The sequence below is a fragment of the Meles meles genome, chromosome 17 (genome assembly GCF_922984935.1).
Source record: "Meles meles chromosome 17, mMelMel3.1 paternal haplotype, whole genome shotgun sequence".
Taxonomy (NCBI): Eukaryota; Metazoa; Chordata; class Mammalia; order Carnivora; family Mustelidae; genus Meles; species Meles meles.
Window position 1 is genome coordinate 1,998,249 of NC_060082.1, and position 14,409 is coordinate 2,012,657.

General features: G+C 55.7%; 1 protein-coding gene across 2 annotated transcripts in view; it reads right to left on the reverse strand.

The window, feature by feature from the left end:
- Positions 1–7,831: 7,831 nt before the first annotated feature.
- IQGAP3 (IQ motif containing GTPase activating protein 3) overlaps positions 7,832–14,409 on the reverse strand; it is a 38,231-nt gene continuing 31,653 nt past the window's right edge. The window contains exons 34-37 of one of the 2 annotated variants that reach the window (XM_045982427.1): positions 14,130–14,296; positions 13,593–13,694; positions 13,123–13,231; positions 7,832–12,169 (exon numbers count right to left, since the gene is read on the reverse strand). In XM_045982427.1, the coding sequence (XP_045838383.1) occupies positions 12,056–12,169; positions 13,123–13,231; positions 13,593–13,694; positions 14,130–14,296 (492 nt within the window). In that variant the 3' untranslated portion in view covers positions 7,832–12,055. The remainder of the gene's footprint in view (positions 12,170–13,122; positions 13,232–13,592; positions 13,695–14,129; positions 14,297–14,409) is intronic. The other variant, XM_045982426.1, reaches the window with a different exon arrangement.

Here is a 14,409-nt window from a genome sequence, read left to right on the forward strand (position 1 = left end):
TCCCACACTCCTCTTGCTTGTGTTCCCTCTCTCGCTGTGTCAAATAAATAAATAAAATCTTTTTTTTTTTTTTTTTAAAGAAAAGAGGGGCGCCTGGGTGGCTCAGTGGGTTAAGCTGCTGCCTTCGGCTCAGGTCATGATCTCAGGGTCCTGGGATTGAGCCCCACATCGGGCTCTCTGTTCAGTGGGGAGCCTGCTTCCTCCTCTCTCTCTTCCTGCCTCTCTGCCTACTTGTGATCTCGGTCTGTCAAATAAATAAATAAACAAAATCTTAAAAAAAAAGAAAAAATTAAAAATAAAATAAAAATAAAAAAAGAAAAGAAAAGGCGAACAATATGTGTCTGGTGCCTTGCAACAAAGCTCCTCTCGTCCCATCCACCCAGACGGCAAAGATCCCCTGTGGCCAAGGGCAAGTTGAAGGGCCCATGCAAACTTGTTGGTGGGGCCCCAGCTGTGCTCTGGGGAGCCCCGAGCCTCACGGCAGTTCGTGGAATGTCTCTGAGGTGTGTCCTCTCGTGGCCGGGCAGCGGGGGAAATTCCATGTGGAGCCGGAGTTGTCCAGAGAGGGCCAAAAGAGCGTCCTCTGGTGGAGAGGTGAGTGATTACAACAGGTGGCAGAGAGGACGCAGTTGCCGGCGCCTGGCTTCTTCCCGTTCCTCTCGGAAGACCGGTATTAAGCATGGAGACCAGAGAATGGGAGTTCTAGAACGGTGAGAATAGACTCCCCGCCTGCTCGTTCACGACTTCCTGTGTGCACCGTGTGGAGCTCAGCCACGCCCCCCCCCCCCCCCCCCCCCCCCCCCCCCCCCCCGCTCACAGCCCGCTGTGGTGGCCTTGCCTGGACTGGGAGGCATTTTGGAGAAAGAAGTCCCAAGACTGGAGAGAACAGGAGGTTCCCAGGGAATCAGGAAGCTCAATCCTCACAGCTCCAGGCTGACCCGCATCAACGTTTTGGAAGGTTAGAGAAGAAGGCGGGAGCGGGCTGGGGTGGGCCACTCTGGACCCCTCGGGCACGTGCGGACCCAGCCCGCAGGTGGTCAGAACTGCCCAGAACTGTGCTGCTGACCTGCCAAGCACAACTCGCGTTTTCCCGAAGGCACAGGTGATTTGAACGTGCATCCGAGACTAAGAAGCACCTCTCGTTGCCGGAGCGATGGTCAGTAACTGCGTGGTCATGGGTGTTCGCCGGACTGATCGCGGTGACCACTTCACGACCGGCACGGACACCGAGTCCGTCTGTCACACGTCTGCAGCCTACCTACAGTGACCTGTCAATTACATGTCAAACGGAGGGGAGGAGCACCGGCCGCGTCGCTGCGCTGCGCAGTCTCTTTGCCCGGGGTGGGACCTGCACAGGTGTCCTCGAAAGCCAGGAGCTCCTCAAGGGCCCTCCCTCCAGGGAGGTTAGTGCGGGCGGGGTGTGGGGAGCCCCGCAGTTTCTTCCACTCGCTTCACACACTGTGGTGGGCTCCCAAGGAATCCTCCCTCTGAGGACCCAGCCCCAGACAGAAGAGAGCCTCATGCTTCGGGACGGGACGTCTCTGCTATGGAACGTCACACAGCCTTGCAGAGCAAGCCGTGGGCCCGGCCCAGGGACACACAGCCGCTGGATACACATTGCCTGATGGAAGAAGCAAGTCTCAGGGGCACTTGCCCGGCTCAGTCAGGAGAGCACGCAGCTTTTGATCTTGGGGTCATGAGTTCGAGTCCCACACTGGGCGTGGAGCTAACTTCCAGAGAACGAAGCGCGTCTCAGAGCAGTGTACGCCAGCGTAGGCCACTTGCACAAATCAGCGTGTATGAGTAGGGAAACCATCATCTGGGCAGACTTAGCGGCTCAGAACAGCAGGCATGTCGTATTAACTTGTGGGGTCGCAGAGTGATGGGGTGGCCGGGTGGTTTTCCCGCCAGCTGGCTGCGTCCTCACAGGGCCGGGGGCGAAGGCGTCCTTGTGTGTCTGGTGCTCAGGCTGGGAACACGTGGACAGGTGCGGTCCAGACAAAGCTGTGATCCTGTCTCTCTTTAGTCCATCTTGGTGCTCTTTCTGGCCCAGGGCTTTCCAGGTAGCCAGAATCTTTTTTTTTTTTTAAGGTTTTATTTATTTATTTGACAGAGAGAGACACAGTGAGAGAGGGAACATAAGCAGGGGCAAAGGGAGAGGAAAAGCAGGCTTCCTGCCGAGCAGGGAGACCGGTGCAGGGCTCAATCCCAGGACCTTGGGATCGTGATCTGAGCCGAAGGCAGACACTTAACAACAGAGCCACCCAGGCGCCCCAGTAGCCAGTATTCTTAGGAGGCGGTGTAGGACTCAGAGTTATGTGTCCTACACAGAGCACCAAGGGGGATCAATGTTTCTTCCTAGGACCTAGCCTTGGGAGCGACCCCACATCATTTCTGTGCCACACTTGTGAGGCAGTCGCTGGGTCCTCCCAGGGGTCCCACAGAGCCCCCACCTGGTGGGAGAGCAGGTGGGATAGGACGTGTCACGCCCACCTGCGGAAGAAAGCAAATTCTGCCACAGTGTGTTGGTGAACATGTAGAGAACATGAACATGAACATGTAGAGAAAAGGCCCCAAAGGATCTTCACCAAAACAGAACAGGGCTTCCCCTTAGAGAAGATGGGGCGCTGGTGAGTCTCACCTGCCTTCCTACGTATGCCTTGAGTCCTTGGAGATGACAGATACATTCTTCGGTTTGATGACTAGGAAACAGGAGAGAAGAAGAAAGGAAGAGAAGTCAAGTAAAGCTTTGCTGTAAGCCCCTCATAATGAAAGGTTTGATAGATCGGGATTGAAATGCATCTGAATTTCATGAACATATTACATTAGGTTGGTGATATTTTATTTTTTTATTATTTAAGTTTATTTTTTTGGTAAGCTCTACACCCCACGTGGGGCTCAAACTCACAACCCCAAGATCAAGAGTCGAGGCACAGTCTCTGCCAACGGCATCAGCCGGGCGCCCCATGCTGGTTCTAGTTGAAATAAAGTGCAGAGGGCGCCTGGGTGGCTTAGGTGGTTGAGCGACTGCCTTTGGCTCAGGTCACGATCCTGGAGTCCCTGGATCGAGTCCCATGTCAGGCTCCCTGCTCAGCGGGGAGTCTGCTTCTCACCCTGACTCTCTCCCTTCTCATACGCGCTCTCTCTCTCAAATAAATAAATAATAGATCTTTAAAAATAAAGAAGATGCAGAAAATGTGGACAGAATTATGATTCTTTTCCCAACTTTATTGAGCTATAACTGACATAACATTATATAAATTTAAGGTATACAATGTAACGATCTCTCTCTATATATATTTTTTGTTACATAGTGTAACAGTTAATATATAATGTAATGTGATATACTATGTAATAGTTACAGAGTGTAACATGTTCCATAGTGTAACAAAAGATAGATACATAGATACAGGGAGAGAAAGACAAGTGAGCAGTAGGTTAAGTAATGCGTCTCTTGGCGCCGATAGTTACCATGTTTGCACATGCGTCGTGAGAACATTAGGGACCTACCCCCAGCATCTTCCCAGCGTCCGATACAGTGATGCTAGCTGCGGTCACCGCTCCGTGCCTCATGTCTCCAGAACTGATCCTCCTACAACTGAAGTTTGTGACCTTTGACCAGCGTCCTCCCATTTCCACCCCCGCCCCCCAAGGACAGCCTTGTTCATTCAACGGACGTTTCTTGAACACCTGCTGCGTGTGAGTTGAACAGCTCTAGCCGAAACGCGTTGTTCATAGATCTGAGCCGGCTTTGAGGGATCTCGGGTAGCTCCGTCCATGGCCTCGTCCTGTTTTCACACTTTTATGTGGAAAGAGAAAAGGCGGCCCTGTCAAGGACGTGGCATCGTGGTGTGAAAAGACTTCAATGTAGTAGATAAAAATGGGGGCGCCCGGGCGGCTCACTCACTGGAGCGGGTGACTCTTGATCTCAGGGTTGTGGGTTCGAGCCCCATATTGGGTGTAGAGGTTACTTAAAAATAAGATCTTTAAAAATATATATATTACATAAAAATAGTGAAGATGTCCAGTTTTGCTCTTACAGTTATGGACTGTTACAGAACAAACCACCTTAACACTTAGTGGCTCAGGCGCCTGGGTGGCTCGGTGGGTTGGGCCTCCGCCTTCGGCTCAGGTCATGGTCTCGGGGTCCTGGGATTGAGCCTGGATCGGGCTCTCTGCTCGGCAGGGAGCCTTCTTCCCCCACCCTGCCTGACTCTCTGCCTACTTGTGATCTCTGTCTGTCAAATAAATAAAATCTTTTAAAAAATTAAAAAAATAAAAATAAATAAATCTTAAAAAAACAAAAAGCAAAAAACTTAGTGGCTCAAGGGCCACCCGGGTGGCTCAGCTGGCCAAGCCTCACTTGCGATTTCAGCTCAGGTCATGATCTCAGGGTCATGAGATCGAGCCCCGTGTAGGGCTCTGCGCTCAGCGGGGAGTCGGCTTAAGGTTCTCTCTCCCTTTGCCCCTCCCCCCCAATAAAAATAAATGAATCTAAGAAAACCCACCTGTGGCTCAAAACAGCAATAGCAAGGGGATGATTCCGGTCGTGGATCTGGGCCTGGCTGAGCTCTGCAGGGGGGGCGGCTTGGACTCCGGGCCCCTCGTGTGGGTCCTCACCTGGCCAGGAGTCAGCAGGGGCGTCAGCAGCAAAGGGCAGGAGGACACCGACATGTGACTTCTCCACGGGACCCCAGCGTCCTCACGGCGTGGCAGCAGCTTCCGAGAGTGGCCGTCCCAGCACCAACGGACATCACAGCCTCGTTTGTGGCATCCTTGCTGCAGAAGTCACGGTGACGTCGCTGTCACTAATTACCGTCGGATTTGAGGGGAGGGGCACCGACATCACCCGTCCGTGGCGGGAGCGCAGATGTCGCGGTAAGAGCACGGGGAAGGGGGGATGGTGTTACGTCCCTGTTGGAGAATACAATCTGCTCCATTCATTCATCATCAAATAGATTAAAACCAAACAGCGACCCTCGTTTTTTTCCAATCGGCTCATTTCACACGGGGGAAGTTGGGTCCTTCTGTGTCCTGCCGGGAGCGGACCTACTGGGCCGGGCTCCCCCGAGCCTCAGAGCAAGAGGGTCCGTGCCAGCCCCGGGCCGTCTGTGTAGGCTGTCACCAGCGGGTGCCAGGGCGCCCTCGGCCTTGACTGTCCCACCTTTCTCCTGATAGCCACACGGCTTCCCACTCCTCCTCCTTCTGAGGCAGGGCTGGGATGTCTTCCCCTCAGGGGAGCCGAGGAGTCCTAGTCGAAAGGGGGGAAAGTGCAGCCCGTCCCTCTTTCGTCTCTGTCACTCGTGTTATCCCTGATCCCGCTCTCCTTTCCCCAAAGCACTTATGGCTTCCTTTTTTTTTTTTTTTTTAAGATTTTATTTATTTATTTGACAGACAGAGATCACAAGTAGGCAGAGAGGCAGGCTAAGAGAAAGGAGGAAGCAGGCTCCCGCCGAGCAGGGAGCCGATGGGGGGCTCCATCCCAGGACCCTGGAATCATGACCTGAGCCGAAGGCAGAGGCTTTAACCCACTGAGCCACCCAGGCGCCCCACGCTTATTGCTTCTGACACTGTCGAGTCTCTGTCTTCACCAGCCCGCTGTCGGCGCCGGAGGGGGGGGGTGTGGGACACTGGGCGGATCCCCGCACCTGAGGTAGGGACCAGCACTAGAGGGCACGCGGAAATACTCGTCGGGGCGCCCGGTTGGTTCAGCGTCTGCCTTCAGCTCAGGTCATGATCCCGGAGCCCAGCGGGGAGCCTGCTTCTCCCTCTGCCTCTCCGGCTCCCCCTGCTCGAGCTCTCTCTGAAATAAATAAAACTCAAAAAAAAAAAAAAAAAGAAAGAAATATTTGTTGAAGGATTGAATTTTTAAATATACTTGCTGCTGGCAAGGTTGCGCTAAGACTACTGTGTCCTTACAGTGGGACTATAAATTGGTGCAATATGGTTTTAAATAAGCTTTTAATTCTGAAATAGTTCTACATTTAAGGAAAAGTCGCAACACAGTACAGGGGGCTCCCGTGCTCCGCTACCCAGCTTCCCTCAGGCTAACCCTGGAGTTTCTGTGGTGTGTTTGTCAAAACTAAGAAACTAGTTTGTTTGTTTGTTTTTTTAAGATTTTGTTTATTTGACAGAGAGAGGGAGCACAAGCAGGGAGAATGGAAGACGGAGAAGCAGGCTCCCCGCTGAGCAGGGAGCCCGATGCGGGGCTCCATCCCAGGACCCCGAGATCACGACCTGAGCCGAAGGCAGTTGCCCAACCAACCGAGCCAGGCGCCAGGTGCCCCTCTAAGAAACCGGTATCAACACATTCGTCTTCACTGAAGCCCCGACTGGATTCCGAGCCCCGTGCTCCACGGATGTTCTGTCCCGTCCCTGTGTCCCGGTCATGCTACCACAATCGGCAAGCCACACTTTTCTTTTTATTTACTTTTACAGATTTTATTTATTTATTTCAGAGACAGACACTGAGACAGAGCACAAAGGCCACGGTGGAGGTTCTCAGGCCCTGCCCGGGCGGGTTTCCGCTGATCAGGGGGTCAAGCTGGGCTTCTTTCCGGACCGGAGAACCCAGGGCGTCTGGCCCCAGGGCGTGTTCCTCCTTCTCTCCCCTCCGGTGCCCTCTTTCTGTTCACCGGAGCAGATTTTCTGGACGCTGGGCCACATGTGAAAAGACCCTTTATAAAGCACACACCCTTTGATGAAGCAACTTCCCTTTGGGAAGAAGAGTCCGAGAAATCCACCGGGGCACGAATCCGGAGCAAGGACGGACCAGGAAGTGAGCTGTCCGCGGCGAAGCGTGGGCTCACGAACATCAGCACACGGGGAGCTGCTGGGAGGTGCCGCGTGTGGCTGGGCTGGGCTGGGGTGACCTGCCCTGGGTGAGAGGACAGCCTGACCCCCTGGGCATCCTGCTGCCAGAAGCTGGTGCCCATCTCCACAGGGTGCTGCGAGCGGGTGACTCAGCCCCAACGGGCTTCCCGTCCTGGGTGCCGCCCTCCGAATTCAAGTTCCCACGGCCCAGGGGAAGGAAGTCCTTTGCCCACGGTCCTGGGCGGTGGGAGGCAGATCCGCTGTGAGCCCCACAGTTGTGTGGAAGGGGGGGGATCAGTTCTGCAAAGGAAGAGACCTCCACAAAGGGTTCGTCGCGCAGCATTCTTCCCTCAAAACGTCAACCATCTAGGCGGTTGGGGTGTTGTTGTTGGGGCTGTTTTATTTATTTGTTTAAAAGATTTTATTTACTTATTTGACACAGAGATCACAAGCAGACAGAGGGGCAGGCAGAGACAGAGGGGAAGCAGGCTCCCTGCTGAGCAGAGAGCCCAATGTGGGGCTCGATCCCAGGACCCTGAGATCATAAGCTGAGCCAAAGGCAAAGGCTTAACCCCCTGAGCCACCCAGGCACCCCAGTTGGTGCTGTTGTTTTAAGTAAGCTCTACACCCAACTTTGGGCTCGAACTCATGACCCTGAGATCAAGAGTCACCTGTTCTACCAACTGCGTGGGCCAGGTGCCCCTGGAATAGCCCATTTAAGGTGGGAAAGTGTTTACAATGTAGATGGAAATAAACAGGTATAAAATAATATGCATAGCGTGATTCTAGTTACAAATATGGTTGGAAGAAAAGACATCAAAATATTACAAGTGGTTATCATTTTGCAACGGCATCATGAAATGTTCTTACTCCTCTTTTGCTTTATAAATATTTCCCGAACTTTCTACAATGAATATATAGTTGGGAAAAAAAAAACAATAATTTTCTAAAAGTTCATACTCTTTGGGGCACCTGGCTGGCTCCATCAGATCATGGGACTCTTGATCTCAGGGTTGTGAGCTTGAGCCCCACACTGGGTGCAGAGATGACTTAAATAAGCGAACCATCTTTGAAGAAAAGCTCCTGCTCGTTGATCTGGTTATTTCTATTCTAAGGCGGTAAGTTAGAAATAGAAAGCTCTCGGACACAGATGACCGTTCTAGGCTTTAATAGTGAAACTGGGAAGCAGCCGCTTACCGTTGCATGGGTGTTAACTGCATTAAATATACGGGCTCCATTAGAGACGTGAATGTCTTGGGAGAAATTTTAAAGACATGGAAAAATGTTTCTCATGGCTGAAGGAATACAGCAGAAACGAAGATCGTGCAGACAGGTGATCTGCGCAGCCGCTCAGTGCCCCCCGAGATCCGACAGCCCTCCTTCCTCCATATCGCCCCTGGGAGCAGCCTCAGACCCGCTGTGGTGAAAGACCTTCCAGAAACTTCCACCCTGTGATGGACTGATCTGTAGGTAGGTATACATTTCTGAGTAGGCTCCACGCCCAGTGCGGGGCTCAAACTCACGACCCCAGGATCAAGAGTCGCCTGCTCCCCACACTGAGCCAGCCAGGCGCTCCTGGGCTGGTATTTTTTGTGAAATGCCACAAAAACGAGTTACTAGAAAAATGACATGAAAAAGACCCGTAGCATACAAACTCGATCTTCAGTTTTTAGCTTCGGGGTTGAATCGCCGGCACGCTTGCCCCCCATTACTGCGCACGTCTGCTGGTGGCCGCGGGGCGGCAGCTCTGGGACAAGGGACATGTCATTCCTCTGGGTGTTCACACCGCAGATCTGGAGGCCACGTGAGCATGCTTCCCCTTCCCCGAGAGTGACAGAAGCTTGCGGGAATCATAGCGTGGAAACAGATGCCCCCTCATCCCTGCTCCCCAAAGGGGACCCCTGCCACGGTTCTCGCATGTCCTTCCAAACATAGGCCATGGACAGCTTTTCACGCCAGCACCTCACACCTGGATCTCATTCCTGCAGCTGCGTGAGGGGCCGTCGTGGGTTTGCTCTGCTGAGATCACTGTGACCACACACACGGTCCCGCGATGGACACCAGGCTCCCTGTCCCCAGCCATGCGTGCTGCTGGGAAGCCCTCCTCGCTGGGTGTGTGCTCCTGTGGTTTGAAAACCTAACAGCTTGCTTTCTTCTTTTGAAAAAGGTTTTATTTATTGACTTATTTTAGAGAAAATGAGAGAGAGCGAGTGAACAGGGGGAGGGGCAGACTCCCCGTGGGGCTCGATCCCAGGACCCAGAGATCATGACCCGAGTCGAAGGCAGCCGCTTACCCGACCGTGCCCCCCAAGGCGCCCCGAAGTGGCAGCTTTCTTGAAACACAACTCACATCCATAAAACTCACCCTTTCAAGTGTAAAATGGAGTGGTTTTACTCTGCTCAGAGTCGTGCAGCCCCCCCACTACAGATCACGGCCACGGCCCCAGCGAAAACCCAGGCCCACGTGCTGTCACCAGATGCTCCCCTTTCCCCAGACCCTGGCGACCGCTGCTCTGCTTTCGGTTCCTGCGGATGTGCCCAGCCTGGACGTCCGTCTGATGGAATCACTCCCGTGTGCCGCTGTCTGACCTGCGCTTGCGTGTTTTCGAGTCTCCTCCGCCTTGTGGCGCGTGTGCTGCTGTCCCTTCCCGTGGCTGGGCAGGGCTCCGTCGGTGACGCTCCGCCGCCGCCTGCTGCCCCGTCTGTTGGCTGACGGACATCTGTGTACAGACTCGTGTGTGGACATGGGCTTCCGATTTTCTTGGGTCATACCTGGGAGGGGAAGGGCTGGCTCACAGGTTTGACATTTCGCGGAAAATCCCAAGTTGTTTTCCAAGGTGGCCGCACCCTCTTCCACGCGCCGGAGCAGACGCAGACAGGAGCTAGAATCCGTCCCCCTCCCCGTGGCCTCGCACCCTTGCCAATAGCGGCCGACTTCAGCCATCCTCGGGGCATGCGCCACTTTATCTAGTTTTTGCCGACTGTGCCTCTCGTGTCCTCAGAACTCATTCGAAGTCATGAAAATTTAGGTTTTCTTCTAAGAGTTTTGACTCTTACATTTTGTCTACGACCTGTTTCAGTGTCTGTATATGGGGCAAGGTAGGGGTCCGGTGTTTGTATACGGTGCGAGGTAGGGGTCCGGCTTCCCTCTGTGGATACTCAGCTGTCCCAACTCACATTCGGCAGAGAGACCACTTGTTCCTGGAAGCCTGCACGTATGTCCCTGATGTCAGACTGTCCTCCCGAGAGCTTGGACTTTTCCCCAGGGGAGCTGAGCGCCCGTGTCTCGGACTGGCATCTGCAGTTAGGAAGGCCCTGACACTAGGGACCCTCTGTAGGGTTGAGCAGTGGGCTGAAGGAAGTGGAGATGTTTCTCTCGGAAAAGAGAAAGTTTCTGGAGGAGTGTCAATGCAGACAGAGCAGGCCCGAGGTTAAAGGCCTGCTCTGCCCCTTACTGCCTGTTGCCACATTGGTGGGTCACCCAGACCTCAGGGTCTCAGTTCCAAAGGGAGCCACGGCTTGCCTTCGTGGGGTAGCTGCGAAGAGAGTGCGCATGAACACCCCGGGCACGACAGGCCCTCAAGGACAGCAGCTGCTGTGACGGTCCAGGTCCCGGTGTGGGTGGCAGAGACCAGGTGATCGCTGGGGGAGTCTCAGAGGGACAGTGCCGGAGCCGTTGGGGGAGGGTGAGATTTTCAGTGACGACTGCTCACGTGTGGAACCCTGACCCACGGTGTGTCCCTGTCGCTGTCCCAACTTCAAGCGGTACTTGAAGTCTTTGCCGCAACATGTCACAGAAGGAGAGGACATCACAGCGAGACAGATCTGAGTGACAGGCAGGCAGGCTGCAGCAGGCAAACTTGGGGGTGTCCGCTAGGGGCTTCTCAGGGGTTTAGAGGTCGGGGCAGATGTCTTTGTACCGTCCCCTCCTCCCCAGACTCTGCCCGTCTCCTGAGAGCAAGGAGGCAGGGAGCGGGGCTTTGGTCACACAGACGGGATTTGATCAGAGCTCGGAAGCCAGAAGCTAAGTTGCTGCGGCGAGACCGGGAGGAGAACCTGCTGGACGACATGTGTGCAGAGCGGGTGTGTGTGTGTGTGTGTGTGTAGAGCTCGGACCCCCATCTCCTCTCAGCTTTAGTCTGCAGAGGGCGGCCACGGCGCTTCGGAAGCTGAGCCTGCCTTCCTGCCTCCCTCTGTCCCCTGGAGGAGTGGCCAGAGGCAGAAAGGCCACAGCTCGGGAAGCTTTCAGGAGCACAGGCTGGCGGAGCGGCCCACACGGGAGGCCCCCCGCGCTCAGGAGAGCTGTCCCAGGACTTGGGGGCCTGCTCCCCACAAGACGAAGCCAAGGGCTAAGAGCAGCGGTGGGACGATGGCTGCTTTTACTCAAGTGACGTCGGAAACAGAGGGACAGGAAGTCGGCCGGACAGGGGCAAGAATGCAGGCAGACTGAAACTGCCCAGCAGAGTCAGCTGTCAAGCCGGAGCCCCGAGGGGGAGAGACGCCCCTAGTACCGTCGGAAGTGGATGGATGGGGTCTTCAACAAGCAGGGCGCCCTTCCTGCCTCTGACCCAAGGCGCCCCTATGGACACGGCACGAGGCGCCGGTGGGACTGCTGGTGCGGATATGAGGAACAACTCTTCTGAGCTCAGAAAAGTACCAGAATTAAAACTATGATTAAAGCCGCGTGGTGAGGCAGGTACGGGCCGGGGTAGAAGAAATACCCGAGGGGCACACAGAGAACAGACCATCCACTGAGGAATGAGAGCGGAGGTTGCCGGGGGGCCATCAGGCCACCACGGGGGTCCTAGGAATGAGGGGCAGGAGGCAGCGGGTGCCTGGCAGGGGTGTGCAGGGAGAAGGGAGGCAGGGAGAACTGGGCCCACAGCAGTGTGTCATACTGGGGTGACCATGGGGGGGCAGCAGCAGATGGGGGACCAGAGGCCAGCCCGGGCAAAGGGCAGGTCCCAACTTCATGCCCTACGGGGGGGGGGGGGGGGGAGACAAGAGGTCTGGGACTTAACAGCCACACAGCCAGACTCTGGGGCGAGGCTCCCGTTAGCTGTTAGCCAGAGACCCTACCTGTGGCCAGGTAGGCAAGCTCCTCCCAGTGGGGGGAGGGGTGGGGTCCTGGAGCTCAGCCCATCCTGAGCCCTGGGGGTCTATCCCGAGCCCTGGGGTCTGTAGGGAAGTGGGCAGTGAGTTGAGGGTCAAGACAAGCACCAAGCAGGGTAAGAGGCCTTGGTCACTGCCGCAGGAGTTTCTTGTTGAGAAGGAAGATGAGGAGGTTGACATTGACCTTGGCCTTGTTGAAGAGTTTCATAACAGCTACACCTTCGTACTGGAGCTGCAGGAGGTCCTGGGGAGAGGGCATTGGGGGCAGGGGTGAGGGCTCCTGGCAGTGGCCCAGTCTCTGGAAAGCTCTCAGCCTGGAGCCTCCCGCGTCCACGCAGCGGCCCTGGCCACCGAGACCCCACTTCACAGAGGAGGACACCAAGGGCAAGAGAGGACAGTGACTTAACCAAATGTGAACTCAAGCACAAAGGCTTGAAATCTGTTTTCTTGTTCAAAAGGCCAAAGAGCGGGGCACCTGGGTGGTTCAGTCCTTAAGCATCTGCCTTTAGCTCAGGTCATGATCCCAGGGTCCTGGGATTGAGCCCCACATCGGGCTCTCTGCTCAGCGGGGAATCTGCTTCTCCCTTGGCCTGCTGCTCCCCCTGCTTGTCCACACTCTCTCTATCTCAAATAAATAATATCTTTAAAAAACCCACTGCTGGGGCGCCTGGGTGGCTCAGTGGGTAAAAGCCTCTGCCTTCAGCTCAGGTCATGATCTCAGGGTCCTGGGATCGAGCCCCACATCCGGCTCTCTGCTGAGCAGGGAGCCTGCTTCCCCCCCTCTCTGCCTGCCTCTCTGCCTACTTGTGATTGCGCTCTCTCTCAGATAAATAAGTAAAATCTTTAAAAAAATAAAAAATAAGAAACCACTGCTTCCCTGAGCACTGGCCTATGACAGCTTCTTCCACATCAGCCTCTGAGCCTGTAGAATCGGGATAAAGCCCTGGGGCAGGGGCACGGGCTGGGGCTTTGGGTACCCGTCCTGCTCCCGCTCTGACCTCACCAGCCCGAGGCCCGTCTGCTGCTTGGCAGCGGGCTCTGTGTCAGAGCCTGGGGGCAGAGGGGCTTGGGCTGTGAGCCCCTCAGCCTTTTGCTCAGGAACAGAGGGTACCGACCGGCTGCAGAGTGGAGCTGGTGTCCTCTGAGGCCTAGCGAAGGGCTGCGGGCCAACCCCCAAGCCCAGCCGGCGGCCCTCACCTGGTAGTGAAGCTGGAACCGCTCCATGTCCACGCCCAGGAACTTGGCGTTCACGTTGAACTTGCCTGCCTCGTCTCCAGGGGTGATGTCAAAGATCACGTTTCGGAAGCTGTCAGGGACAGGATTTGGCATGGGGATTCGGTGCCTCTTTCCAGGACCCCAGCCCTGTTCTTCCTCCCACCGAGGCGTGGCCAGACAGCGCTGTGTGTCCCTTAGCCCAGACCCCCCGGTGGTGCTCCCGCTCTGTCTTCCCTGCTCACCACGCCACGAACCTGCCACCTGCCTGGCCCTATCAGACGCCTACTCCTCCGGAAAGTGCCCCCAGCATCCCGGGCCATGGGCTGTCTCAGACTGGGCCGGGCCACAGCCGCTGGCCTTAGTTTTCTGCCTGGAGGTGTCGGGTCTCCCCACTGCCCCCAGAGCCCCTCCTCCCTCCCCGCGCTGGAGCACAGCTGGGGTCTCACACATACTGAGAGGCGGGAAGATCCTCGATTTCCACCAGGACACCCTTCTCCAGCAGCTGGGCGGCGGAGTAACGGAGCGCCGGCCGCCTCTTCCCTCTCCCAGAACTCCTGATTCAAAAAGGCCGCAGAGAACTCATGTACGCACCAGAGACACTCGTCCTCTGGGTCTGCGGGAAGGACAGCAGAGCCCAAGGACCCTCCCTGCTGGAGGACGACGGCCTGCACTTCAGCCCAAAGCCACACTGGACAGGGACGCTGCTGTCCTGGGATGGTGGTTCTTTCACAGCTGGTGAAAAGGGACCACCTGGGGGGCTCAGTGGGTTAAAGCTTCTGCCTTCGGCTCGGGTCATAATCCCAGGGTCCTGGGATCGAGTCCCGCACGGGCTCCCTCTCCCTCCCCCTAATGCTCGCTCGCTCTCAGATAAATAAATAACTTTTAAAATCTTAAAAAAGAAAAAAAAGATTCAGAGCTGGTGGAATGAGGCAAAGGTCACACGAGGGTGAGAGGTCACAGGTAGCCTTGGGCCCGCGGGTGGTGCCTACGTGCAGCGGGGGGCCAGCTGGTCCAGGCAGGCCCGGATGTACTGGCCGTAGTAGTCGCCTTGCTCCTCGTAGAAGGCGGTCTTGGCGTCCAGGCCCTGCAGCGTGGCCTGCAGCTTCCCCAGCTCTGCCTTCCGCCGCTGCCGGTGCCGGCGCTGGCTGCGGATGTCCTGGGGTTGGGGAACAGGACAGCTCAGGCCCTGAGTGAGCCCAGGGCACTCCCGGGGAGCATCTTCAGGAGAAGCATGGAGAGGCCGATTTTACAGCGGCTTCTCCCTGGAGG